The sequence below is a fragment of the Orcinus orca genome, chromosome 16 (genome assembly GCF_937001465.1).
Source record: "Orcinus orca chromosome 16, mOrcOrc1.1, whole genome shotgun sequence".
Classification (NCBI taxonomy): Eukaryota; Metazoa; Chordata; class Mammalia; order Artiodactyla; family Delphinidae; genus Orcinus; species Orcinus orca.
Window position 1 is genome coordinate 1,021,860 of NC_064574.1, and position 25,473 is coordinate 1,047,332.

General features: G+C 65.8%; 2 protein-coding genes across 7 annotated transcripts; one reads left to right on the forward strand and one right to left on the reverse strand.

The window, feature by feature from the left end:
* Positions 1 to 602: 602 nt before the first annotated feature.
* On the reverse strand, positions 603 to 24,853 carry TCEA2 (transcription elongation factor A2). 6 transcript variants are annotated; one of them, XM_033410229.2, is made up of 10 exons: positions 24,832 to 24,853; positions 5,271 to 5,333; positions 4,842 to 4,953; positions 3,872 to 3,962; positions 2,713 to 2,843; positions 2,421 to 2,477; positions 1,908 to 2,062; positions 1,692 to 1,838; positions 1,047 to 1,118; positions 603 to 826 (listed from the first exon to the last, which is right to left on the reverse strand). In XM_033410229.2, exons 2-10 carry the CDS (start codon positions 5,322 to 5,324, stop codon positions 818 to 820), a joined length of 828 nt encoding a protein of 275 aa, XP_033266120.1. In that variant the 5' UTR covers positions 5,325 to 5,333; positions 24,832 to 24,853; the 3' UTR covers positions 603 to 817. The 6 variants fall into 6 exon arrangements, with proteins under 6 accessions (XP_033266120.1, XP_033266119.1, XP_033266118.1 ...); XM_033410228.2 differs by lacking the exon at positions 24,832 to 24,853 and adding an exon at positions 19,398 to 19,520; XM_033410227.2 differs by lacking the exon at positions 24,832 to 24,853 and adding an exon at positions 8,161 to 8,394.
* Positions 18,140 to 20,025, forward strand: SOX18 (SRY-box transcription factor 18). Its single transcript, XM_049699827.1, has 2 exons — positions 18,140 to 18,614; positions 18,760 to 20,025. The coding sequence occupies exons 1-2, from the start codon at positions 18,257 to 18,259 to the stop codon at positions 19,560 to 19,562; spliced, it is 1,161 nt and encodes a 386-aa protein (XP_049555784.1). The 5' UTR covers positions 18,140 to 18,256; the 3' UTR covers positions 19,563 to 20,025.
* Positions 24,854 to 25,473: the final 620 nt, after the last annotated feature.

The window sequence follows — 25,473 nt, forward strand, 5'->3', positions numbered from 1 at the left end:
CGGCTAGGGCAGGACACTTACGGGGGAGACCTCCCCGAGACCCCGGGTGCCGGGCAGTCACCTGTACTGTCTCACAGGCCCCACAAGGCACACACTTGCCACCCTGTTCCCTGAGTTTCTGCTTGGTAAAGCGATTCAACGCTGCAACCGGGGCGCAGAGGGTCTGGTCAGGGGTCCACCCCCATTCACACTGCTTCCACGAGCAGTGGGGCATCCTGAAGGGTTGCAGGCAGGCACGGCTGTGGGGCCCAGACTTAGCCTCCCGCCCATAATCCCTGGACCCTGAGCTGCGGTGCCCGGAGAGGTCGTGAGACCCCGGCTCCTCTGTGCACCCACAGCCCCCCCCCCAACCTGATCCTCGTGCTATGCAGGCCCAGCCCTGCCCCTCCCACGGGTACACTCAGGCCCCTCTGAGAGCCAGCGGGCTCTTCCTTCCAGTGCTGTCCCAACAGGCCAAGCCTCAGCGTCACCCGACCCCAGGGAGGTGGGCTGTCTCCGCAGCGGCGGGGGTCGGGGAGATCAAACCAGAGATGAGGGGATGGGGGACCCAGCTTGAAGCCCAGGCCTGTACATGGCCCACCAGGACCAAGGGCTAGGGAAAAAACAGTGGCAAAAAGAAACATTTAATAACTGGGGGGTAAGAGAGGGAAAGGTGCACTGCAGGCAGGGTGGGGGGCAGGGTGTGCTGCCTTCTGAGGAAGGCCAGGTGGGCAAAGGGCAGGTCTCCAGAGAAGCTGTATCTGTTGGCAGAGGATGGGGAAAGGGCGACGGCCAGCACTGGCCGTGGCCCAAGGCTGCAGGCACACATGCACAGGGCTCAGCAGAACTGCAAGAAACAGGTGAGAGGCGCCCATCCAGCCACGTGGCCTGCAGGACCCCACAGGGCAGGAGGCAGGGCTGGGGTCTCCATCCACCATCTCCAAGGCTCCCAGGAGGCTGGCTGGCATGGCCATCCCCCAGTTCACACCACAGACCCCACAAAAGCTGGAGACACCCTCCTCCAGAGAACAGGGCTGGGGATGGATGGCCTGGGCTCACCCACCTACCTTCCAGCGGTTTCCACACTCGTTGCAGACAACGAACGTGGTCATAGGCTCATCGGAGCTGCGGGTCTGCACCTGTGGGGAGGGCCACGGTGGGAGGGGCCCAGCCCCAGGGCCTCAGTCCCTTGCAGCTGGAGGCCCCAGGGAGCAGGACTTCCCAGGAGTCACAACCTGGGGAGCCCGCCCCCCACGGCCTCAGGCCGCGCTGGCCTCACGTCACCTGGGCTGAGGCTGCCCTGCAACCCCCACCTTGCAGTCGCCCCAACCGCTTTCCTCTTACAGGGCCCCCCAACATCTCTTGGGGCCCACCTCCACAACTCTGAGCGGAGTCCTGCTACCACCACCAGGCACCCATCCTCCCACCAGCAGCAACACAGGGGGGCTGGGCTCCCAAACTTCAGTGCCCCAGAACGAACGGGCTGGACCCACCGCCCGAGACTGCCTACTGGGGAGCAGGGGTCCTCGGCAAGGGGGAGGCCCCAAGGGTGACTGCAGCTCCCAGCCCCATCGGAGACTAGGTTGTCGGACCCCCGTCCCAGCACCACTCACACCGCACGTGTCCAGGCGCAAGGGGGATCCAGCCTGCACAGCAGGGGCACGGACGGCTCCGAGGAGGGGCGGGGCTCCGGGAGGGCTGCCGACGCTCACCTGCGTGTAGGTGCAGTTCTTCTTCCTGCACTTGCCGCAGGTGAACAGGTCGGTCTGCGTGCCGCCCGTGCGCGCCATCTGGTGCTCGCGGATGGCCTCCTTGGTCATGGCCTTGCGGATCTCCTTCAGCTCGTCGCTGGCCATCTCCTGGGGCGAGGGGCGCGTGCTTAGCCCGCGGCCCGCCAGGGGCAGCCCCCAGCGCCCCCACGGGCTCACCTCCGAGGTCATCACGGCGATCTGTTGGGGCGTGATGGCGCCGCACAGCACGTTGCGCCGCAGGCTGGGGTTCTTGGCATCCTTGAGGTTGGAGAGGCGGCTGCGCACACGGTTCTTGTACTTCATGTCCGTGTTCCCCACGTCCCGGAAGATGCGTGCGGACGTTTAAGGAGCCGTAGGGAGGCCGATGCCCCGCCCTCCACCCCTGCCCCCAGGTCAGCCAGGGCCTTTCGCGAGGCGTGTCGCAAGAGCCAGCCACACGTGGGCGTCGACAACTGACGCTTTCCCGGCTGAGACCCAAATGCAGGCTGGAGGCCCGGGACCCAGGCCCACCGCAGGCCCGCTCAGACCCCAGAGGGTCTGGGAGGAGCCCCCTGGTCAAGACGAGCACGCCCACCCGACCGCCCAATCCCCTGGCGAAGGCGCAGGACAGTGGCCACTAGGGGAGCTGAGCCTGGCTGGCCCCGCCGTTCCTCCAGATCTGCAGCCCCCAAGCCGCTGCACAAAGGATATATTCCTCGATCTGGGCCGACAAGCGCTCGCAGTCTGCACCGACAGCCACGTGGTCATCTGCAAGAAGGAGCCCTGACCAGCTGCCCTGCCGGCTCCCCCCCACACCTCAGCCTGCGCAGCATCCGGGCGTCCTGCTCCCCAGAGACCCCCGGCTCCCCACCCCCAAGGTCAGCAGCACGGGGTTGGACTCAGGCCTCCACAGGCAGGTGGGGCCCAGGCCACCTGGGAATCAAGCGTGTGTCAGGAGCCAGGACCCCGAGGTGTGCTGGGTGGCCCCGGCCCAGGCACTCACGGTCCGTCTGCAGGGCAGCGGTCAGCATCTCGCGACACTTGTTGCGCACGGCGTCACAGGTGACCGGCACCGGAGGAAACGTGGTGATCCTGGGTGTCGATGGCGTCCTGGGCAGCTCTGGCCTCTTGCGGCTGGAGAGAGGCCCGCTCGGGCCACGTGCACCTCTGTGAGATGCCGGTCCCCAGAAAAGCCAATGTCACAGCCACGATGCCCCCAGACCCCGTCTGCTCCACCCTGACAGCGGCCCAGAACCCTGCCCATCTACAGTCAGGTCCAGCACGTCCACACGGTCTGGCCAGAGGCAGTGAGGATCACTGGGTGAGACACACCCCCAGACGGGATCCCCACCCTCAGGGAGACCTGGGACACGGGGCCACACTGCCCAACGCAAACTGCCAGGTCAGGGGGAGGCAGACGGGACGAGGGATCACTCAAGACCAGGCACCACTATGCAGGCAGCCCCACCCCGTGGAGGTCTGGGCACCCCCCTCCATGGGTTGCCTATCCACAAGGCTCTGTCCACCCACGGCCCTCCTCTCACACCCCTGCATCTCGTGACCCTGTGACCTCCACGGAAGCCAGTGGAAGCAGGCGGCTTCCTGGAGGAAAACTAAAACGTGCAGGTGGGCAGATGAGCCCACGTCTCTGCACAGCCATGCGGTGAATCCAAAGCTCAGCTTTTCCTCGCCCTTGGCCACTGCTGCCCAGTGGGGTCAAGGGCAGAGCAGCCTCTCAGCCACAGCCCATCCCGGGGGCGGCAGGAGCAGGGAGGCCTCAGTAGCCCCAAAGCCTGCACCATGCCACAGCCTGGGGCATCCCCGGTGAGGGAGGGGCCGGCAGCCAGAGACCCCAGGCCAACGTGGGTAGCCAGAGTTAGCCCGGGCCTGGATCCGGGGACGTGAGCAACGGGCTCCCACAGGCCCACTCAGCCAGGCAGACAGAGTGCCCCCCTCAGATGCTTGGGGCTAAAAAGGCCCAGAGGAGTCTCCGGAGGGAAAGTGTCCAGCAAGAGGCTGACCCTGGGGAGAGTCCCTTCCGAGGAGCTGAAAGGGCTGATGACCTCAGCGCCCCCACCCAGCGCCCCTGGAAATCCGCACCCCGGTCTGCCGAGAAAGTGGGGCCATGGGCGGGGCGTGTGTCTGCCTTCCAGACGTGCTACCTGGGGTCCTGGGCCTCGGAGGCCTCCTTGGAGGACGATGTGGGCAGAGGCCCGCCCCTCCTCCGCTCCCTGGCTTTGGCGTCTGAAGCATCTACATGTGCCGGGAAAGAAGGGAGGGCTGGCTGGGAGAAGGCAGGCCCGGAGGGCAGGGCGGGGCCAGGGAGGGGGGCAGACCACCACCGAGGCACAGCCCCGGCCAGCGGACATCGGACCCTGCCTCCAGCCCCAGCCTCCTGCGAACGACTGCGGTCCTCTCTCCGCAGCCAAGGAAGGTCCTGAAAAGTCTCCCTGAGTACAGAACCCCCCCAGAGTGACGGCCTTCACGGATGGCACGGCTGGACTCGGACAAAGGCTGGTCACCGCAGGCAGGCCGGGCATGGCCGCTCCCCAGCTGGGCCTCGGCCCCAGAGCGAGCCATCGAGGGAGTCCCAGCCTGCACTGGGGACCTTCCCACAGGACGAGAAGCGTCCCATATGCCACCAGAATAAATACGCTTGTCCAACACGCAGCCCAACAGCCACGCAGGACTGGAGAGAAGCCCAGGACATGCAGCTCTGTTTCCCAAGGGCTTGGACAGAGCCCAGGAGGGGCTGGGAAGGGAGCGGAAGCTCAGGGTCCAGTGGGGGCATCCCAGTCGCCCCACTGTCCCTAGAAAGAGGCTGCCCCTGTTCCCTGAGGGGCTCCAGACGCCCCTTCCTCCTCCTCCCCCTCCTCGCCCCCCCCTCCCCCCGCCCTCTGACTGCCCCACACTCCTCCCCTGGGCGACCTCCCCCAGCTCTGCCAGGCCCCCCTCCAGGGCTCAGCGCAGCCTTAACTCCCCTTGCTCCTCGTGGAGCCCCCTCCTCCCAGCCCGAGCCAGTGCTTCCTGGACTGGATCCCAGGTGGCCCTGGCTCGGGAACAGCACAGTCTGCCAAGGGCCAGCGCGTCTCGGGTGCCCCTCGCCCCCACGCCCAGCCTAGGCTGCCTGACCCGCACCCAGGAGCTTCTTCCAGGACTTGATGAGAGACTTGGCCAGCGTGACGACCTCCTCGTCCGAGCTCTGCTTCCGCAGGGCGTTGACAGACATGCCGACGCGGGTGGACTGCAAGACAAGCGGCCAGGCTGGGGGCAGCGGTCAGACCCTCCCCACAGACCCTCGGCGACTCCCACAGGGCAAGCTGGGCACCAGCGAGGGGAGGCGGATGCCCCCCCCGACGGTTACTGCCCCATGTGCAGGAACCTCGCGAGGAACACAGCGGACTGCCCTTGAATGCCCCTCCCTGTCTCGTGGAGCAACAGAGAAAGGCAAGGGACAGTCTCCTCAGAGGCAGGGATTCATGCCAGCCAAGGGCCGGGGTGGGGAGCAGGAAGCTCTGCCAGGTGCCTGGGAGCTGGGGGACGGGGCACACGGGGCCCTACCTGCAGCAGGTGCAGCGTGACGGGCATGGCCTTCAGTTCCCGCAGCAGGTCCATGGCTCCCTCCTGGAAGGAGAAGGGAGGACCCGCGTAAATGACTTTGAGGTCTCAGTGGGCAAGCTCAGCTCCTCCCACACACGAGGGCTGGGGGAACACGAGGCAGTGACAGTCTGGAGATCCACCTGGGGTCAGATGCCCAGGGAAGGCAGGCATGAGAAGGGAGCAGCTGTGCACTTAACCCCAGCCCAGGGCCCCCAAGGGCCGTCAGGGGAAAGGGCCGAAGCCCATCCCCAGCAGGGGCGGCGCCCGCACCTGCCGGGTCCCACATCCCCCGCCCACGTGGCTCAGGCAGCCTCTCCTCAGTGCCGCCTGCTGGGGCCAAGCCCTCAGGGACCTCTGCTCCCCTCACGTGCACCCCACGCCCCCTGCTCACTCCCTCCAGCCGCGTCACCTCGCCTGGACGGCTGTGCCAGAACCCCGTCTCCCTTCTCTGTCCGGCACCCCTGCCCACATCTGCTTCCTCGTAGCCGCACACACAGGGGCCACACGGCTCCACAGCAGACGAAGCTCCCCAGGGCCCTCAGGGGGCCGAGCTGCCCGCCCCGGGACCCGCTGCTCCCACTGCCAGCGACACGCCTGCCCCACTCTCCCTCCAAAGCTCTGTGCAAATGACACATTCTCGGCGAGGCCTCTCCCGCTGACGGCAAGCAGCCCGGCGCCACCCCGTTCGCTCCCCGCCTCGCCTTCCTCCACAGAAGGCTCACGGAACCCACCGGTGTGGTTTCACGTGTGCGTGTCTCCCTCACGACATGAAGGAGGCAGCCATCCAAGGGGCGACAGCCTCAGATGTCCCGCAGCCTGGCCGTGGGAGGGGCAGAGCCTGCCCCATCCCTGATCTGGACGGCATCTCCGCTCAGGCTGCAGCTTCCCCCTCGTCACCCCCGCGGGCCCTGCCCCTTGGGCTACAGAGTCGAGCCCTGTAGTCAGCTCCTCAGAGGGGACAAATGGTCACCAGAACCGAGGGCACAGCGCCACTCGGCGATCAATCATCTTCCCCCAAACGGAGCCCCGGGCTGCAGAACGCCAGCTTTCTGTGGCCTCTGGACCAGAGGGGCATAAACGTGATTCCCAGTCACGGCCCCCAACTCCCCCAAGGGGCCTCAAAGGCACTGGGACCCACCAGGAGCCTCTGCTAGCTCTCACCCCCCACTCCATGGCGCCCCAAGCCCCCTAGCCCCCTTCCCAGTCCACACCTGTCCCCCCTCCTCATTCTCCCCTGGGCTTCCATCCATGCGGTGCTCCACCTTGATGCCCCCTGCCCCCGTCCTGCCTGGCCCGACCCAGCCCTCCGTGGGTTCCGTGGCCCATCTCTGCCCCCAGCTGGGGCGCATTTATTTTGTCTCCTTCAGAGGGGAAGCAGCTTCTTTCTCTGGTCATCTCTGGAAACAGCCATAGACGTTCCCACATCCCTGCTCTGTGCTGCCCACAGCCCCAGGGGTGAGAGCATCATGCGGGCTTTGGGGCAGGCGCTGCTGCTTGATGGATGAATGAAAGCGAGGGAGCCAGCCCCCTTCCCAGCCCCGGGGGAGAACCCTGTCCAAAGACCCAGACTCAACCATGCTCAGCCCAAAAGTCACCCCCAAACCACCAGTGCAGGCACACAGCCCTGGGGTGGTGGGGCAGGCATCTCAAGACCCCAGCTGACCCTCCCTCACGGCCCCCACCACCCCTCGGCCCCGCCCCAGGAGCTCAGTCTGGGGAGAGCTGGTCGCGTTTATTGAGCCTCTCAGGGAGCCGGCAGGACTCCTCTCCACTCCCTAGAGGCAGGTACCACCCACCAAAGATGCTCCCTGCGAGGATACCCAGATCACCAAGGTCCAAAGTTGAGAGGGGCCTGAAACTGAAGCCCCATGTGCTGTCCGCCCCCTACCGCCACCAGCCCGAGACCGGGCACAGCCTTCCCCAGAGGCTCACTGGCCGAGGGACGACAGAAGCCGGCCAGCTGGTCGCGGGGGTCGGGGGGAGTCCTGCGCCCGGGTATTCCCAGGCCAGGCTGAGGGCTTCCTAGGGCTCCTTCCCAAGGGTGCCTACGCATCTACCCACTCCCCAGTAGCTGCTGGCTGAGCCCTGGCTAAGGAAGGGAAAGGATTTATTAGGGCAACCCGGTTCTTGGAGGACTGAACAGACAAGGAAAAAAAGGGCCTCCCAGACAAGAAAGGCCTCTGGCCGGCTGGCCGGTGAAAATGAGATGATGGGGGCCGCAGCCCCAGGCCCGGCAGAGATAGGGGGGCGCTGTAGCTCCAGGGGAGAAGGGAGTCCACTCTCACACTCCAAACTCTCGAAGGCGGAGAATGGGTGTGGGAGACCCAGGGTGGGACAGAGGGCTCTGAGTCGGGGATGGGGCTCGGCGGGGAGTTCTGGAGGACTTCGAGGATGCCCCGGCTGGGGAGGAGGAAGACGGGGGTGGGGGGGCGGCCAGTCAGGGCTGCACGGGCCGGGGCTTCCGCAGGGCCTGGAGGGACTGGGCCGAGGAGGGTCTCCGCCGGCCCGGCCTCCCGAGGGGCTCCGGAGTGAGGGGAGGAAGCGGGCGGATCCCAGGCCTGCGGGGTCTCAGTCTGGCAGTTTGGGTTTGAGTCCAGAGCGGCTGGCTCCCGGGACAAGGTTCAGACCGGATCGCGGCCTCTGCCGTGGGTGCGAGGTGAAGGGCAGGGCTGGCCCAGGGCGGGGGTCTCGGCCTCCGGCGGGGGTCTCCCCGTGTCCCGGGAGTCTCTCCCGGGGCGGAGTCTCGTCCTGCCCCTCGGGTGGTCGCCGCGGCCCTGACGGGGGCTCGGCAGGCTCGGCGGGGGCTCGGCGGGACGGGGGTCCCGGGGTCCTGGCGGCCCGCGCCCCTCACCGCGCTCTTCTTGGTCACCATCTTGTCCAGCCTCCGGGCGATCCGCGCAATCTCCTCCTCCTTGCCCATCATCGCCTCGGGGGCACCGCCCCCAGCGCCCGCCGCGCCAGCCTCGGCCTCCCGGCCCGGACCCCGGCCCCGGCCGCCGCAGCCTCCCGCACCCGCCGCAGCAGACGCAGCCCCGCCACGGGCGGGAGACCCTCCGTTCAAACCTCCGGCCCCCGCGGCACCGCGCTGCATCTTGGGATACGTAGTTCTCGCGCCCGCCCGCCACGCGCGCGCCCGCCCTGCCCCGGACCACAACTCCCAGGAGCCAGGGGGCGCGCAGGGCATCCTAGGAAGTGTAGTCCTTACGCGGGCAGCCGCCAGTGGACCGGTTAGCCGGCGGAGGGCGCTGCGGCCGCGCGGGGCGCGGCCGTGCGTGGGGGCCGCGGCGCCGAACCCGCGCTTTCCTCCCAACACCTCGCGGTGGCGGCCAGGGTCCGACTGCGCGGGGCCGCAAAGGCACGCTGGGGTCCGTCCCGTCTCCCCGCCCCATGAGCCCTCCTCCGCCACCTTCCGCTGTCCCGGGGCCGCTGCCCGACCTCCTGAGCGCTCTGGCCGGGATTGTGGCCTCGGGGACCCTCGGAGCATGGTCAAGGGGGGGAGGGTCTCGGGCTGGTTTTCCGGGGTTTCTGCATGCCCACCCCCAACCCTCAGCACTTTGTCCTCCTTTGCCCTGCGGAGAAATCAGATGGGGACTGGCCTCGAGGCTGGCTCCGTAACAGTGACCTACTCCTGCGGGCTGTGCTGATGGCCCAGACCCTGCCTCAACTGGTGCCTCTGCCAGGGTTGGACTGTCTGGCACGAGCCCTTCTTGGCAGCCCAGGTGATGCTTCTGAGAGGCCTCTCCCGATGCTCACCTTTCTGACTGTAATCTCAGGGACCGGAAGCTGCTTTGAGGTTTCTCGGAGATACACCCGCCCACTCCAGAGGGGAGAGGCTGAGTGCTTTGCTGCCTGCTGACCGTGTGGTTGACACGCTCTCCCCTGTGCTCTAGCCTTTGTCAGAAGCCATGGCTGAGCTCAGCATCTCAGGATGCCCTGTCGTGGTGCTTGGAGGAGGAATTTCCTCCTGTCAGTCCGCGAATCAGCTTAGCTTTGCCTGCTGGGGAGGCCTAGCTGGGCGCCTCCTCTGTCCTGGCTTTGAGTGAGGGAGGCTTCTATGTGTGGGACTGGGTTGGATGTTTCAAGCCACAGAGACTCTAAAGCATGACCTAGAAGCTGGTTAAGAAGGGAGGGCCCTGCCCCTTGTCCCCCAGGGGTGGGGCCCTGGGGTTTTGTCCTTTCTCCTCAAGTGGCAGAGCCAGCCGGGTAGACACTGAACACTGGGCACACAGAGGAGAGCAGGGGCTTGGGGACTGTATTCCAAGGCTGCAGAGTTTGTACCTCAGCCCCTGTGACCGGATCCAAGCTGCCGAGAGGGACAGAGGCGGCCGCGGGACAGGGACCAACCTGGGGAGGTGGGGGTGGGCAGAGATGGAGACAGGGCAGGTCTGGGAGCTGAGGAGGGGGACTGGGTCGGGTGGGAGGGAGAATAGGACAGGGTGTCAACCTGCGGAACCAGCCCCCTGGCAGAAAGACTAGTGGGAAAGACTCCCGGTCGCCTCTGCATTGCTCTCTAGGGGACACGTATGGTCCCGCAGCAGGGCTGGGACTGACCACAGCACAAACTGGAGGCACCTTGTGGCACAGCCATCCTGCTGATACCCCAGCGTCCTGCCGACACTCACTGCTGTCGCTGCCGGGAGCTGCAGCGATAGAGAAGCACTTAGGTTCTATATCACACATTTTAGAAAATAATTCGGTAATTGTGTTTCAGTGGAATTGGTTTCCATGGTAACCCCATGGGCTCACTTCGTGCGCTGCCCTGCGATGGGGCACCAAGGCGAGGACAGGGAGGCGAGGAGGGGCTGTCAGCTGAGCACCAAGGCCCTGCCCCGGTTCAGCCAGTGCAAAACCCAGACCGCCCGCCTCAGGCCCTCGGCCTCTTTCGTGAGAAGCCAGGTGGTCTCTACCTCTGGAGCTTCCGGCAAGGGCCACAGAGACAGCTCCTCAGGGGCCTGACACGTCTCAGAAGCTCTCGACTAAGGCCACCGAGGCTGCAGACAAAGGGAGACCAAGACGCCATGGCGCTCGAGAAGAGTGGCCAGGAGGCGGGGCGTCCTGCGGGAGGAGGGCCCAGCCTGGGGAGCCTGGCCCGGGCAGGGCAGGTGATGGGGAAGGGGGAGTGGACAGGCAGGCGGGGGTGCGTGGCAGGGGAGGTGGGGTGCTTCGCAGCTGGGGACCTGCGGCCCACGGCCCTTCGCCCCGTCACGGGAGCCCTGAGCCCTGACACGGTGCAGTCCAACGTGGAAGCCACCCCCACGCAGTGTCCGGGCCGGGTGACCCGCCTTGTGTCCTGCAGGTCCCACAATGAGAAGAGGCCGCTAGGTGGCAGGAGTGAGCCACAGACGGCCTGCGGGCCAGGTGGCCACCACCCTTCCCCACCCCCCAGGAGGTCCAGTTGGTTCTGGCCACAGCCTGGAAGCAGCCCGGGTGGGGCTGTGTTTGGTCCTGGAGAGTGACCCTCACGTGTGGGGTCTGTCGGTGGGTCCCACCCTGGCCAGGGTAGCACTGACTGACCAACCCCAAAACCCCCGACTCCCCACCTTAGAAGTCCCTGGTCCCAGGGCCCCTCATGAATTCACACCCCCCAGAACCTTGCTCAGGTCAGTTACGGCCCACCCGAGACCCCTCGGACCCTACCCAAACTTGGGAACTTCTTCCTCCAAGGAACGTGCCCCAACAAGCTGCCTGGGCCCCCAGACCCCCCCGCGCCCTCAGAAAGCGGTGCCTGTAGGGTGACATCAGGACGGTGAGCCTGGCTGTACCCACAACAGGGTGCCCACCGGGGCTCCAGACCCTACGTCCTCTTTGCTGCATCCAGGGAGTTGGCATACCACCCGAGTCACGTGGGGGGGATGCGTGAAGCTGCCCACGTGTGTGCACGCTGGGCACAGTACAAGTCACACGCACAGGGGCTGTGAGGCGTCTGTCTCCCCCGACTGTTCGGTCGGCCAGAAGAACCAGGCCTGAGTTCCACCCTCTGCTGCATCCCAGCCCCCAGACACCTACTGGGTAACGGAAGGAACGTGGCACCCTGGGGGGAGCTGGAAAGAACTTACACCTTCACCTTCTGGCCACCCCCAAGCAGGGGAGCCCCAAAAACACCCACCCCCCACCCCATGAGAGGCCAGCCCGGGACCAACTTGCCTGCTACTCTGGGCTGCAGCCCTGACACACAGACCTTCCTAGAATCAGGTGGGGCCCCGTCCCCACGACCCCCAGCCCCTCCACTTCCTCCTGAGACGGGCCCAGGAGGGGCAGGAGTGGGGCATGGAGAGCTGAGGGCCAGGGGCACCCAACAAAGAGGTACCAGGCCGTGTCTGGAGACTGTGAGCCATGAGCAGGGGTGGGGTGGGGGCACAGCTCCTGATTAGAGGTCAGAGGTGAAGAGGAATCAGCAAGGAGCAGGGACAGAGCCCCCAAGGGTGGGGGACAGACGAGCTCACCTTCCCAGACCCACCCAGCCCCCTTACTCCAGGATGCCCTCCTGGACACCCCACCAGTCCACCGCCAGGGGGCCTCCCTCCGTCCCCGCGATGGTCCCCAGGGAAGCGCCTAGTAGAAGCCCCGTTCCTGCCCCCACCCTGGGGCTGACCCCCCAGCTCCCCCTTAGGGCTGTGTCCCCTCCTGCAGGGGTCTTCCACGCCTGACCCCTTTATGGCGAGAGATACATGGGTCTGCCCTCAGGAGTCCTGCGACGTAGGGAGCCTGGCCCTGTCCTGGGGGCTCTGAGGGGGCAGACACAGCCCTGACAGGGGTCTGGGGATGTCCCAACAACGCGTCCAGGGTCCATCCCCCAAGAGACGTGCTGCACCTTTGGCCCAGAGGCCTGCCCCTCCCCCGTCCTCAGTGCACGGAAACATCGGAAGCTCAGGCCATTAATTTTTCTATTTGTGTCCCCCACCACTTGCCCGCCCAAAGCCGGCCATGACCCCAGCAGGTCGAATCTGTGCTTCCCTTCTGGCTGGGGCAGGGGCCTCGGTGGGAAGGCCAGTGCCGCCAAACTCACACGGAGACCGCTCCCCGTCTCCCCATGGCCACGGGGGTGGGGCGGGGAGATCTCTCAGCCCCAGAAGCCCCCACCCCTCCCCGGTCACCCTGTCGGCAGCTCTCCCCCGACACAGGCACCCAGCTGTTTCCGTACCCTATTTCGTCAGACCCTCCAGCCCACCCTGGGGGCTGCAGTTCCCCACCACAGGGGCTCTGTGGAGCTCAGACCCCAGCCAACCCCATCCAGGCCGCCCTCAGATCCCGGCCTCTGAGGTCAGGCAGGGCAGTGACCAGGGACCAAGTCCAGCACGAGTCCCCTGTCCCATGTGCCAGCGCATATCTCGGCTCTGCCATCCAGCCGCCCCCTCTCTGGGCCTCGGTCTCCCAGTCTGCAGAATGGGAAGAACCGCTGCCCCCAGCAGCCTCTCGCGGAAAGTCCCCAGCCCAGCCCACAGCCTTGGCCCAGGCCCAGCTCCCTCCCCCAGAGGCAGAACTTTGGGGGAGGCAGGAGGCATCCCCCAGAGGCCAGCAGCAGCCGGCCCTGGCGGCCTGCTCCAGGCTCGCTCTAACAATGCGCTTCCCCCACACAATTCCCAGAAACACCGCCCTCCCTGCCCTGCCAGCCCGCCAGCCTGGCGGCCACCCCACCCTCCCCCTCCACAGGGGCCCCAGCAGCCGCAGGGTCAGGGGCTCCGGTGAAAGCAGGGGGTCTGACTCACAGGGGTCCCCAAGGCAGTGCCTCCTGGCAGTTCAGGCACACCAGCCCTGCCCTGGTGGAGAGAGACAAAGGAAACTCCTGGGAGAGGCAGACTGGGGGCCGAGGAGCCAGGCCTTGGGAGGTGACCTTGGCCAGCCCCACTCCCACAGCAGACCCCTGCCCTTCTCTCCTAGTGGTGAGTTGGTGAGTCCATCCTTCTGCCTGCAAGGCCCATCTCCACACAGCAGCTGTGGAAAGCCAAGCCAGGTCACACCCCTCCTCTGCTCAAAACCCTCCCAAGCCGCCAAGTCTCCTTCAGATAAGAAAGCGAGGCCCTCCCAGGCCCCACACGCCCGGTTCCCTCTCCAGCACAGGTCCCTGCCCCAGGGCCTTTGCATGTGCTGTTTCCTCCGCACAGAAGACTCTTCCCCACGTGTGCCCTCATTGTTTTCACATGTTTCCTTCAGGGTTGGCTCCACAGTCACCTCCCGAATGGGCAGGCAGTGAGCACCCCTCTCTCCTCCACAGCCTGGCGCTCCGGATTCTGACTTGTTTGTGGATTTGTTGATCGGCTCCCTCTCCAACAGAGCGGAAACTCCCCACAAGCAGGGCTTGGGGCTGCTTTGTTCCGCTGCTAAAGCCCTATCTCCTGGAACAAGGCCTGACCCACGGTGGGGTCAATAACCGATCGATGGACGGATGAGTGGATGGCTCCTGCCCCTGAGCAGGAAGGGGCAGATGGTCCCCAGGAACGCAGGCTGCCCCCCGGCCAGCTGGCAGCCCCAACCGGTTGGACCATCAAAGCCATTTGTCACCAAAGCCAGGGCAACAGCCGAAAAGAAACTCACAGCTGCCGTGCCCACCAGGCCCCGTGGGCCAGTGACCGACCACCTGGGGGGCTCCGCCCCTTCTTCCCATGCTTCCCAGGGCCAATGAGAACGGTCACCAGAGCCCAGTAGGCGAGAAGACGAGCCAGGCCAGCCCAGGGCAGGGCAGTCGGGGTGGGAGCCCGGGATACGAAAATGTCAACACACAGTCCCCCAGGCAGGACACGCAGAGAGCCCCATCTCTGCCCCACCAAGAGCCCCTGAGGGGGACCAGGGCACCATCCCTGGAGAACTGGGGCCGGGGTCACCGAGGTCTGAGCAAAGACAGCCTTCCCAGAGGCTGCCCGGGGCGCGGACTGAGAGGCATATGGGGGTGGACCCAAAGGCAGGAACACGGGGCCTGGCTGGCCAGCTGGGCCGGACAACTGGACAGACAGAGTGTCTGGCGCCTGCTCAAACAGGCTGGCCCTCCTCTCAGCTGCGGCCTTCCTTCCTGAGCTGGTGTTTCCTGGCTCCTCCCTGCTGTTGCCGTGGAAACCAAGTGGGGCCTGGGCCCCCGCCCCAGCTTCCCACAGAGCCCCCGCTGAGCACCAATTGGGGCCCACACAGGACGCAGGTCGCTGGATGACGAGCGTGGCCGCGGTGCCCCAGGGCTCGCCGGGCTCAGCACCCCGACTCCCCTCCCTCACAGCAGCCCGGCATTCGGAAACGCCTCTTCACGACCCCAACACCTGGGACGCCCACAAAAGCGACCTAAGCCAACTGCCCACAGCCCGCCTGCCCCCCTGAAGCCACCGTCACGGGGTCCTCCTCACACACGCTGCATTCAGCACCCCCCCACCCACAAGGCCCCTTCAACCCAGAGAAGCCCCCCCGCCATTTGTTCCTGCTGGCCCAAAGCACTCAGGGGCGCGCCCGACCCCTGCGCGACAGCCCTGGACCTGCAATGGTACCATTCTCTCCACGCGCCCAAGAGGCCCACGGGGCACCCGACGAGCACACTGACACCCTAGTTCCCGCAGCGCCCAGCTCTTCTGGGACTCCCAGGTCCCACGACGGTGGCAAACCGTGCACTGACCCCAGCACTCCTGAGAGCACTGCCCTGCAAGCGTGAGCACCGTGCCAGCTCCCTCATAGCCCCGTGGCCCTCTGCACACTGCGCCCGGCACCCCAGGGCTGAGCAGGAAAGCATGGGTGGGGCGAGCCTGCAGCCCCAGGCCTGAGCCCCAGGGTCCTCCAGGACCAGGCCTGCCGCTGGGCGTGTGCCCACTGTGTTCTAGGCCATCGGGTGCCCTCCCCAGAGGCCACCCCCATCCCCACCCGCCTCCAGCCTTTGGAGCAGCCGCAAGAACAAGCCGGAGGCTCCGGGCCAGTCCTGGAGCCCTGGTCTCCAGGACCACAGGGAAGGGTCTGAACTGGGCGGCCTGGCTCCAAAGCCGAGGTGTCAGGAGACCAGAGACCTCTCCACCTGGATGAGCGTCTGACGGGGACCCCACTCCCGCCCTCTGGGAGCAGGAGGGTCCTGCCCCACCGGACTCAGTAATTGGTCCCAGCCCCTGCTTCTGTCCCTGCATTAGCCAGGCCTGGGCGGCTGGGAGCCTGTGAGGTCTATGCCCTGGGCAGCAGCGCCTGGGAGGTCCGCCACCCCCAGGGCCCAGCCAAGCCCCCACTCAGAGCCACCGAGCGGATTACCCAGCATCCCTTGCAGGCTTCGACCAGAGCCTAGGGGTCCAGTCCAGGCTGAGGGAGGGAGCGGGCGGAGGGCCAGGAAGGCAGTGTCCACTGGACGCCCAGGCCAGACCCCGCTCACAGAGCAAGCTTGCCCGCCCTCCCACCTTCTGTCTGGGGAGATGCCGGCTGCAGACAGGGCCCCCCCAAGGGTGGGTGGCAGCAGACCTGGACCAGGCCAGCCTGAGGGGGGTCCTGGAGACGTAGGAACGCCCCCAGACTGTGGATGGATCAGGGGCCACAGCTTGGTAGCCAGAGAAGTCTTGAGGAACCCCTCCCTTAGTGGGTGTCCAGGGCCAAACCTCCACTCTACTCCCCGCGGGGCCCCATGTCCCCATGGCAGAGTCCAGCCTCACCCCCACACCCAGGCAGACAGACACGAACACACAGACCACACACAGATGCGCAGACACACACCTTGGATGCACAACTGGCCACACCCACGCCGGCCCTCCTACAGCCCCAGGGGGAACCCCCCGCCCCGAGGCTCCAAGGTCAAGGCCACCCTGCCTGCAGCTCCCACCCCTCTGTCTCCCCAACTGGACCACGGGCCAGAGCTACCGGCCCTGTGCCTGCCGGGCAGCACACAGGGAAGGGTAGCCTGACCCCCAGGAGGTGGGTGGTTACCCCAGGAGACGCTCCCCTTGCCTTGCCCAGCCCTGGCCCACAGGACGTGACAGCCGGACACCTGAGTTCCACAGCCCAGCCAAGAGGGAGGGCCACTGGCTGGCGCCAGGAGAAGCGGCCATCCTGGGGGGTGGGCACTGGTGGTGAGGTAATTCTGGGCACTGTGGCCACTGCGCTCCCAGCAGCTTGAGCAACTCAGCTGTCAGGGGCTGCGGGGGGCCAGGCAGGGCCCCTAGGGGAACCCAAAGTCCGTCCCAAGGTAGGGCGCTTGAGCAGAGGAACCTGGAAGCCTCCTTCCCAAGCCCAGTGATGATAATCCCAGACCCACCGCTGCCCAGGCTGAGCCAGGCCCTGGTGACCCAGACCACACTCAGAAGGCTGCAGGGAGAGGCCTGTCGAGTGCTGGCCCCTTGGACCCATCCTTCAGCCTGGAGCGTTCCTCACACATCTCTCCCCACCAACCCCTGCAGGCTGCCCAGTCCACCCACCTACACTGGTCAAAGGGGAGCTGGCAGCACTGGGAGAGGCTGTGCACCCGTCCACCCCCAGGCCCCCCGTTCTTGCCTGCCTCCCAGGAAAAGCCAGTCTTCCCCCGAGACCCAAGAGGACCCACCTTGACTATCCCCAGTGCCCCAGCATGGGGTCAGTGTCCATGAATTAGGTGCCAGGGCCTGGGAGATCTGGAAGCCACCCAGGCCTACACCACAGGACCTGCCCTGGGGACAGGGTGCACACCCAGCGGCCCCCAGAGGACCCCTGCGGGCATGCTGACCTCTCCCCAGGACAGCTCCGGAGCAGCCGCTGGGGCGAGCTGTCAGACCCACAGGGGACCCACCCCACTCATAAGCACTGACTGTGGCCTAGAGGGACTACCAGGGACAGAGGACCCAGAAGCTCTGGCCACACAGACCCAGGGTCACCGACACCTATGGTCACGCACGCACCGTGGAGCTCCCAGCACATGGGGTGGGGCTCCTGATGTGGTAGTGGGGCTACAGAGCTCCCAAGCTACGAATGGATGTGCAGGAGGGAAAACTCATCCCAGCCCCAAAAGAACCACCCTCAGCAGGAGGGGCAGGGAAGGAGCCTGCCCTGGGGAAGACGCCTCAATGTCTGCAGCCCAGATCCCCTGCTGATGGGGTGGGAGGGGACTGCAAGGAGGCTAGAAGGTCCTCTGGAAACCCTCTGGGGTCGGATGGCCCAGGGGAAGACCCCTCTTCCCCCCATCTGCCCCAACTCGAGGTCCAGCCTCATTCTCTTGCTGCAGCGCTGGTCTGGCCCGCTGGGTAACCAGCTACTACTGGTCCCATCAGGCCCGGGGAAGGGAGAGGAGGCCCGGGGCTCCACCCACTCTGGACCCCTCCCCTCCGGCTCTGCTATGGGTCCGGGGCATCTACGCTCTCCGTCCCCTTACTCAGCTGCGACTGGCCCGGTTCCCAGTCGGTCTGGGAGACCGACTTCTCCTTTAACCCCGTGAACAGGCCCGGGCTGGCGGAGGGTCTCCAAGTCCTCAGCGCTGAAAGTCCCACGTGTGGGTGGAGGGTGGGCGAGCATGATGCCCCGGGGTTATCCAGAGCAGCTTCCCCAAGACACAAGTTGCTTTTCCCAAGGCGCCCTTCCCTTGGAGCCAGCCTCTGGTTGGGGAGGCAGCCTTCCCCACTTCCTCCCCGGGGGCTCTGACTCGTTGCATGTGTGGGTTCGTCTCTGAAAGCCTGACAGCCCCCAAGAGGACGCCCCCTGCCAAGCTTCGGGTCACATCAGCCACCCTCTCCCACTCAGGGGGTCTCTCCTTCAGAGGGTGCGGGGGGCGCCGCGCAGAGGAGGCGGAATCCGGCCGGGCCGAGAAGAAAGGGAGCCCCCGGGAGGAGGGGGCGGCCCGGGCCCGCCCCGCCACGCCCCGCCCCGCCCCGGCCGCCACGCCGCCCATTGGCCCCGCGCCGCTATATCTGGGCGCCCACCCGGCGCGAGGCCACCGCCGTCCCTACCGCCGCCCACCCGCCCCACGCGTCCGACCCCGACGTGCCCGCTGCCCACCCTCCGCGCTCCCGCGCTCCGTTCCGCCCAGGCCGCGCCCAGCTGGAATGCAGAGATCGCCGCCCGGCTACGGCGCACAGGACGACCCGCCCGCCCGCCGCGACTGTGCATGGGCCCCGGGCCCCGGGGCCGCCGCTGAGCCGCGTGGCCTCCCCACCGCCCCCGCCGCGCCCGCCGCGCCCGCCGCGCCAGCCTCGCCGCCCAGCCCGCCACGCAGCCCGCCGCGCAGCCCCGAGCCGGGGCGCTATGGCCTCAGCCCGGCCGGCCGCGGGGAGCGCCAGGCGGCCGACGAGTCGCGCATCCGGCGGCCCATGAATGCCTTCATGGTGTGGGCGAAGGACGAGCGCAAGCGGCTGGCGCAGCAGAACCCAGACCTGCACAACGCGGTGCTCAGCAAGATGCTGGGTGAGTGGCTGCTGGGCGGGGGCGGGGACGTGGGGGGTTGGGGCGGGCGGGGCGCGGGGGCACCTCACTCCAGGGCGCTCGCGGAGCTCGGCGGTCCGCCTGCCCGCCCGACGGCACCCGGCTGACCCGCGCCCGCGGCCCGCAGGCAAGGCGTGGAAGGAGCTGAGCCCGGCGGAGAAGCGGCCCTTTGTGGAGGAGGCGGAGCGCCTACGCGTGCAGCACCTGCGCGACCACCCCAACTACAAGTACCGGCCGCGCCGCAAGAAGCAGGCGCGCAAGGCCCGGCGTCTGGAGCCCGGCCTCCTGCTCCCAGGCTTGGCGCCGCCGCCGCCGCCCGAGCCCTTTCCCGCGGCCACCGGCCCGGCCCGGGCCTTCCGCGAGCTGCCGCCGCTGGGCGCCGATTTCGACGGCCTGGGGCTGCCCACGCCCGAGCGCTCGCCGCTGGACGGCCTGGAGGCAGGCGAGGCCGCCTTCTTCCCTCCGCCCGCGGCGCCCGAGGACTGTGCGCTGCGGGCCTTCCGTGCGCCCTACGGCCCCGCCGAGCTGCCCCGGGACCCGGGCGGCTGCTTCGGGGCGCCCTCGGCCGAGGCGCTCAGGACCGCGCCCGCCCCCGCCGCGCCGCTCTGCGGCCTCTATTACGGCGCCCCGGGTGTGCCCGGCCCAGGCCCCTATCCCGGCCCGCTGTCGCCGCCGCCCGAGGCCCCGCCGCTGGAGGGCGCCGAGCCGTTGGGGCCCGCCGCCGACCTGTGGGCCGACGTGGACCTGACCGAGTTCGACCAGTACCTCAACTGCGGCCGGACTCGCCCCGACGCCGCCGGGCTCCCGTACCACGTGGCACTGGCCAAGCTGGGCCCGCGCGCCATGTCCTGCCCGGAGGAGAGCAGCCTGATCGCCGCGCTGTCCGACGCCAGCTCTGCTGTCTACTACAGCGCCTGCATCTCAGGCTAGGCCGCCCGGGGCGCCGCGTGTCACCGTGTCACCGCTCTGTCTCTCTCGCAGGCGGAGTTGCCGCTACTCGTCATAGCCCCGCAGGAACCGGCAACGCCGGGGCTTGGCCGGGCGGAGGGCGCCCCTACGGGGCGGTCCCCACACGTCCCGGGGCTTGGCCGGGAAGCCCAGGCCTAGGACGTGTGGGCTGGCCCTGCCAGGGCTAAGTTTTTGAAGCGCCTAATCCTTTTCTTGCCGTGTATTTTCTAGAACTAGGCTGTATTTTTTACTTTGCCTTTTTTATATACATGAAACAATATATTTAATTTTTAATTAAACTTTTTCTTGCAAGGGGTTTCAGTGATGCAAAGCACCAATGTAGCAAGGGCTCTTTAAATAACGTTCGTTTGCTGTAAAGGAGGAGCCGGGAGCTGGGTGCCCCAGGCGAGGCCACAATAAAGCACGAAGCGCCTCTCCTTTCCTCGGAACTCCTGCGTCTGTGGTCGCTGGGGGTGGGGAGCAGTCCCCCCCAGGGCCCTGGGCGTGCCCTTCCCTCCAAAGTCCAGGGAGCCTGACTCGCAGCTGGGCCCCACAGCATGCACTTCTCCACCGTTCCAGGACACTACCCCAGACAGCCGATGGGAGGCAGGGGGTGTGGGCACTCCCCACCCTGCCAGCTCTCCACCCCCCCAACCCCCATTTTAACTCAAGCCTCATAGCGGTCAGACTACACCCAGAAATTCCTTCCACACCCTCACCCGGGTTTCACCATCCTCATCTCATCCTGAAAACAACTTCCAAGCCCAGTGAGTGCCCAGAACCGCCTCTCTCTGAAGGAGGCTGGTGGGGTTGACGCCTGTCTGCAGACATGACATCCTGGGACTCCCATCCGTCATTCTCTCTCAACACAGTGTCCCCAGAGAGGGCAGCACCGTGACAAATCCACACTGCTTGCCAGGGTGACGTGTGCGGGCTCTACCAGTGACACGCGGTCAGTGACCAGAGCAGGGGAGCTCAGGCCTCACGTCTCGAGCCTCCACCTCTGGAACCCATCACACTAGCCTTGGGCCCTCTCCCAGCAGGACCGGACACCCTGTTTTCCCTCGGCTTCCTTGCTTCCACTAGCGCCCCCTCACTGGGGAGCCCATGGGTTCAGGGAAAGTTGGCAACAATCACCTTGGGCGATTCTTCTCTCCTGGGACCGGGTCCCGAAGTGAGGGCTCTACACACGCACACCCTTCTCAGGGCCTGACGGATCTTCCAGACCAAGATGAGAGGTCGTGTGTCCCCCTGGCCTGGCCTGCCCCAGTAGCATGTGGGGGGGGGGGTCCCGCTGATCTCTGACAGCTCTGATGTAGTGCGTGCGCCACGGGGCGCGGGCATCTTGTGATGAGGTGCGCTGCTGTGTGGCTGCCGTGAGCCTGAATCCAGCTGCGTGTGAGTGCGTGTGAGCAAGTGTGAGCAAGTGTGTGCACGTGCTCCGAGCATGGCTGTGATGCTGTGACAGTGTGGCCATGTGACTCGACGTGACCCTCCATGAGGATGACTGTGTGACACCCAGGGTGTCTGAGACTCTGTGTGCACATGCGTGTGTCTGTGTGTCAGCCTGGGTGTCGGTGCACATGGGTCTGCTGCCTGAGCGTGTGTACAGAGGTGAACAGGGTGTGGGGCTGTTCTTACAGGTGTCCTGCCTCTGAGAGGCACGGGGACATCACCTCTCTGTTAGCTGGAATGAGCCCCACACCTCGGCGGGTGGAGTCGGGGAGTGACACCTGGGCCCCCATCCCCCCCTCATGGTGAGCAGGGCCCGGAGACCCCAAAGACAAAGGGACAGAGAAAGGCAAGCTGATGGGGGGGGGGGGCAGGCGACGGACTCACAGGTGGAGAGAGGAGCCCTGGGCGGGTCGAGGCACAGACAGAAATGGCCCCCAGGACACCAAGGACAGTGCTGGTACACAGGAAAGAGGCAGGGAGTGAGGCCCAAAGGGACAAGGGTGGTCCAGTCCAGCCGCATCTGTCATGGTGGGAGGCAGCTCTGAGACACCAATGCTGAGTCCTGGGCTCACGCACGAAGGCTCACATCACCCATGAGTGTGCACACCCAGCTCTCATGGCCCCTGACTCCCACTCTGGGCCTGCCCCTGGTAGGGGGACAGGTGACCCACCCACTGGAGCCCTGGGTTAGCAGGGCCAAGGTGCGCCCCGCCCCCCATCGTGGGGTTGGTCTCTGTACAGATGGGGACCCGTAGCCGCCAGACTCCAGCAGCCTCTGCCCCCTGCCACACCCTGGGGGGCAGACCCTCCCATCTCCTCCCCCAACCCCCTGGCCAGGGCAGGGGGAAGGGAAGACCAGCCCAGCCTCTCCTACCGCCTAGAGCCATGTGACCAGACCCTCAGAGGGCCCCCCTGTCTGGGCGCAGGCATCACCTCACCTGTGCCCCACCCCAGAGACACCCGTGGACACACATGGAGAGAGGCTGCAGGTGGGCAGGCAAGGCCGTCTCTCATGTACGTGGACAGCTTTCTAACATCCTCCTCACCCCACCCTCGGAGTCAGGAGGATGGGGGCCTCAGGGTGCCTGGGGTGGCACAGGCCCCACTGCCCAAGTGCGGAAGGGCCGAGTAGCTTGCTCCCCAGAAGACCCTCCCTCAGTGCCAGCGTGGGATGCCGGGTGGGGGGCATGGGGGGGTCAGGGGGTCCCAATTTGGACCAAGTCCCTGGAGCCAGGGGCTGGGGGCATTCAGGAGCAGAATCAGGACTGGGGACGCGCGCACACACACACACACACACACACACACTCACATACACGCGCGCGCGCGCACGCGCGCGCGCACACACACATGCGGAGGGCAGCTGTTTTCAGAGAGTGCCTCAGGTGGGCACCATGCCTGGGGCCCTCCCAAGGAACCTGCCCTGCAGGCTGGGCCGCCCTCCTAGGCAGGACTACAGCTCCAGGGCCTGGGTGGTTCCAGCCCTGGGTCAGGCTCCCCTGCCCCCCACCCCCCGGCTCCACCCACCTGCTTCCCCTAAGGTCAGAGAAGGGATGTCCCCACCCCCAGCTCCCGCTGAGTCAGGCCCGCCAGGAACAGACCCAGGCGACCTAGCTCCTGGTGGGAAGTTCTAGCAGCCCGGCCTGGCCTGAGCCACAGCTCCCACACCCAGGACCCAGCCTAGCCTGGGGGTGACCTGAGCCGAGGTGTGGAACTCTCCCCAGCAAGCCGCCCACAGGAGGAGGTGGGGGGGGGTTAGAGCAGGTAAGGTGCACCCCTCTCCCCCGTAGGCACTATCATCACCCCGACACCCTCAGGAACACCCCACACACAACCAGACACACACCACACCAGGAGCAAAGCTGTGCTCACACACCCACCCCCAACAAGGCCAGGCTGGGCAGGCGAAGAGGAACTGAACTGTCCACCCACTTGATGGACAAATACGCTGGACAGTCCAGCTGCTCAGCTGACAGCCTCCAACACCTACAGACACTTCTAAGGGGACAACTCGGTGGTTTCTAATCTGTTCACAGGGTGGTATAACTATGAGCACTAACTTCAGCACTTTTCCATCACCCCAAAAGAACCTCGTCCCCACTAGCTGTCACTTCCCATCCTCCTTGCTCCCAGCCCCTGGGAGACACTAAGCTGCTTTCTGTCTCTGCAGACTTGCCTATTCTGGACTTCGTGTAAGTGGCCTTGAGAGCCTGGCTTCTCTCACTGAGCATCGAGTGTTCAAGGTTCATCCATGTTGTAAACTGAATCAAAAACTTCATTCCTTTTAAAGGCTGTATAAAATATTCCACTGTATGGAAGGAACACAGTCTATTTATCTCTTCATCAGCTGATGGACACTGAGGTTGTTTCCATGTTTTGGCTACCGTGATTACTGATGCTATGAACATTCGTGTGCAAGGTTTTACGTGGATGTTTTCAGGAAAGTAACATAAATGTGTATCTCTAATGACCAAGTCTGAACAAGTAGATTAAGTACCTCAAATTCATATGCTGGGTAAATGACCCTGAGAAAACCATCATTCAAAAGGACACATGTACCCCAATGTTCATTGCAGCACTATTTACAATAGCCAGGACAAGGGACAGAGAAGATGTGGTACATATATACAATGGAATGTTACTCAGCCATTAAAAAGGAATGAAATTGGGTCATTTGTAGAGATGTGGATGGAGTTAGAGCCTGTCATACAGAGTGAAGTAAGCCCAAAAGAGAAAAACAAATAGTGTGTATTAACGCATATGTGGAATCTAGAAAAATTGTACAGATGAACCTATTTGCGGGGCAGGAATAGAGACGCAGAGTGGAGAACGGACATGTGGACACAGGGTGGGTAGGGGAGGGTGGGAGGAACTGGGAGATCAGGTTTGACATAAATACACTACCATGTGTCAAATGGAAAGCTAGTGGGAACCTGCTGTATAGCACAGGGGGCTCAGCTCGGCGCTCTGTGACAGCCTAGGTGGGTGGGATGGGGGTGGGGGTGGGAGGGAGGTCCACGAGGGAGGGGATATAGGTATACATAGAGCTGATTCACTTCATTGTACAGCAGAAACTAACAGGACATTCTGAAGCAATTATACTCCAGTAAAAACCAAAATTCATATGCTAGAGCAGCTACCCCCAAAGGGGGGCTCCAGAGCGGCTGACCTCCAATCCCAACTGGGTGCTCACAAGCGAGACTAAACCCTCCACCCAGCCCCCCCCCCCACTCCTGCCCCAAGCTTGGGAAGGGGCCCCAAGGAGCAGGCGCCAGTCCAGTCCACCGCGGGTTCTGGCCAAGCGTGTGGGAGTTCCTGGCCCAGGACTGGGGAGGAGGAGGGATGGGAGCGCCACTGTTCCTCCTCTTTGTGTTTCAGAACACAGCCCCCTCGGCTTCCTTCCACCCCCTCTACCTCTGCACAAGCACCCAGCCTCCCAGGGAAGCCCGGCACGGCTCCCCACCCTCTGCCTTATCTTCCACGCCCCCGACCCACGCCCCCTTCCTGCTCTGGCCAGCACAACCCGGCCCATCCCCCAGGACCCCTCTCCCACGCCCCCGCGCTATTCCCCCACGACCCCACCCCCCTGCCCCACGACCCCGCCCTGTCTCCCACGCCCCCGCCCGCCCGCGCGAGAAAACAGGAAGGGGCCCGCGGCGGCGGCGGCGGCGCTGGAAGGAAGCGCAGGAAGCGGCGGCGGGTGCGGCGCTTATCTCGGGCCCCAGCCGGACCCCTGGCCTCGCGCCCCGCGCCGGCCGGGCAGGGGACGTGGGGGCGGCCGGAGGACAGGCCTGCTCACCTGGCGGGGGGCCCTGGCCGCCTTACCACCGAGCCACAACTGTCACAACTGGGCCATGTAGGGAGGCGACGGGACTTCACTGAGCCAGGCTGTGCCCCTCCAGCCCGGGGACCCAGGGGCCGGTGTCCAACCGCAGGGCGCCCCACCTCCCCACAACGCTCACTGGCCCGCCCCGCCCCCAGGCCCTGACCGCCCCGTTTCCCCCCCTTACAAGGACTCGCTTTGCCCTGCAGGTGCGGGCTCCCTGCTGCTTCTTCCGGGCTTTAACTCTTGGAGGGGTGGGGGGAACGACGCGCCGATGGTTGTTTCTGTGTTTACAAAGCTGGGTCTTTTCCTGGGGAGGGGGCAGGATGGGGACGGTCTCTGGGCGCCCCCCAGGGTCCCGAAGGCCACTGGCAGGGACAATGGGCTCCAACACCTGGCACTCCCCCCCCACCCCCACCCCCGCCCCATGAGTATGTGCTTTGCTTCCTGGAGTGGGGGGCCGCGTGTGTTTCCGCGTCAGCCACGACTGGAACGGCGCCTCCGCGCACACCTGCAGGCAGGGACCCCACACTCAGGCTCACAGGCAAGAGCCCGAGGGCCCTCAGGTCTGGTGCAGGTGTTTCCTCCCGCGCCTTCGCGGCACCCAGCGCCAGATGC

What these genes read in the sequence shown, in the direction of transcription:
- TCEA2 (XM_033410227.2), bottom strand. Translation starts at nt 8,232, where the DNA reads ATGATGGGCAAGGAGGAGGAGATTGCGCGGATCGCCCGGAGGCTGGAC. An exon ending in TGGTGACCAAGAAGAGCGCG is followed by an intron (nt 5,334 to 8,160) that starts GTGAGGGGCGCG and finishes TTCTCCTTCCAG; the next exon opens with GAGGGAGCCATGGACCTGCT. An exon ending in TCGCCGTGATGACCTCGGAG is followed by an intron (nt 1,839 to 1,907) that starts GTGAGCCCGTGG and finishes CCCTCGCCCCAG; the next exon opens with GAGATGGCCAGCGACGAGCT.
- SOX18 (XM_049699827.1), top strand. Translation starts at nt 18,257, where the DNA reads ATGCAGAGATCGCCGCCCGGCTACGGCGCACAGGACGACCCGCCCGCC. An exon ending in GGTGCTCAGCAAGATGCTGG is followed by an intron (nt 18,615 to 18,759) that starts GTGAGTGGCTGC and finishes CGCGGCCCGCAG; the next exon opens with GCAAGGCGTGGAAGGAGCTG.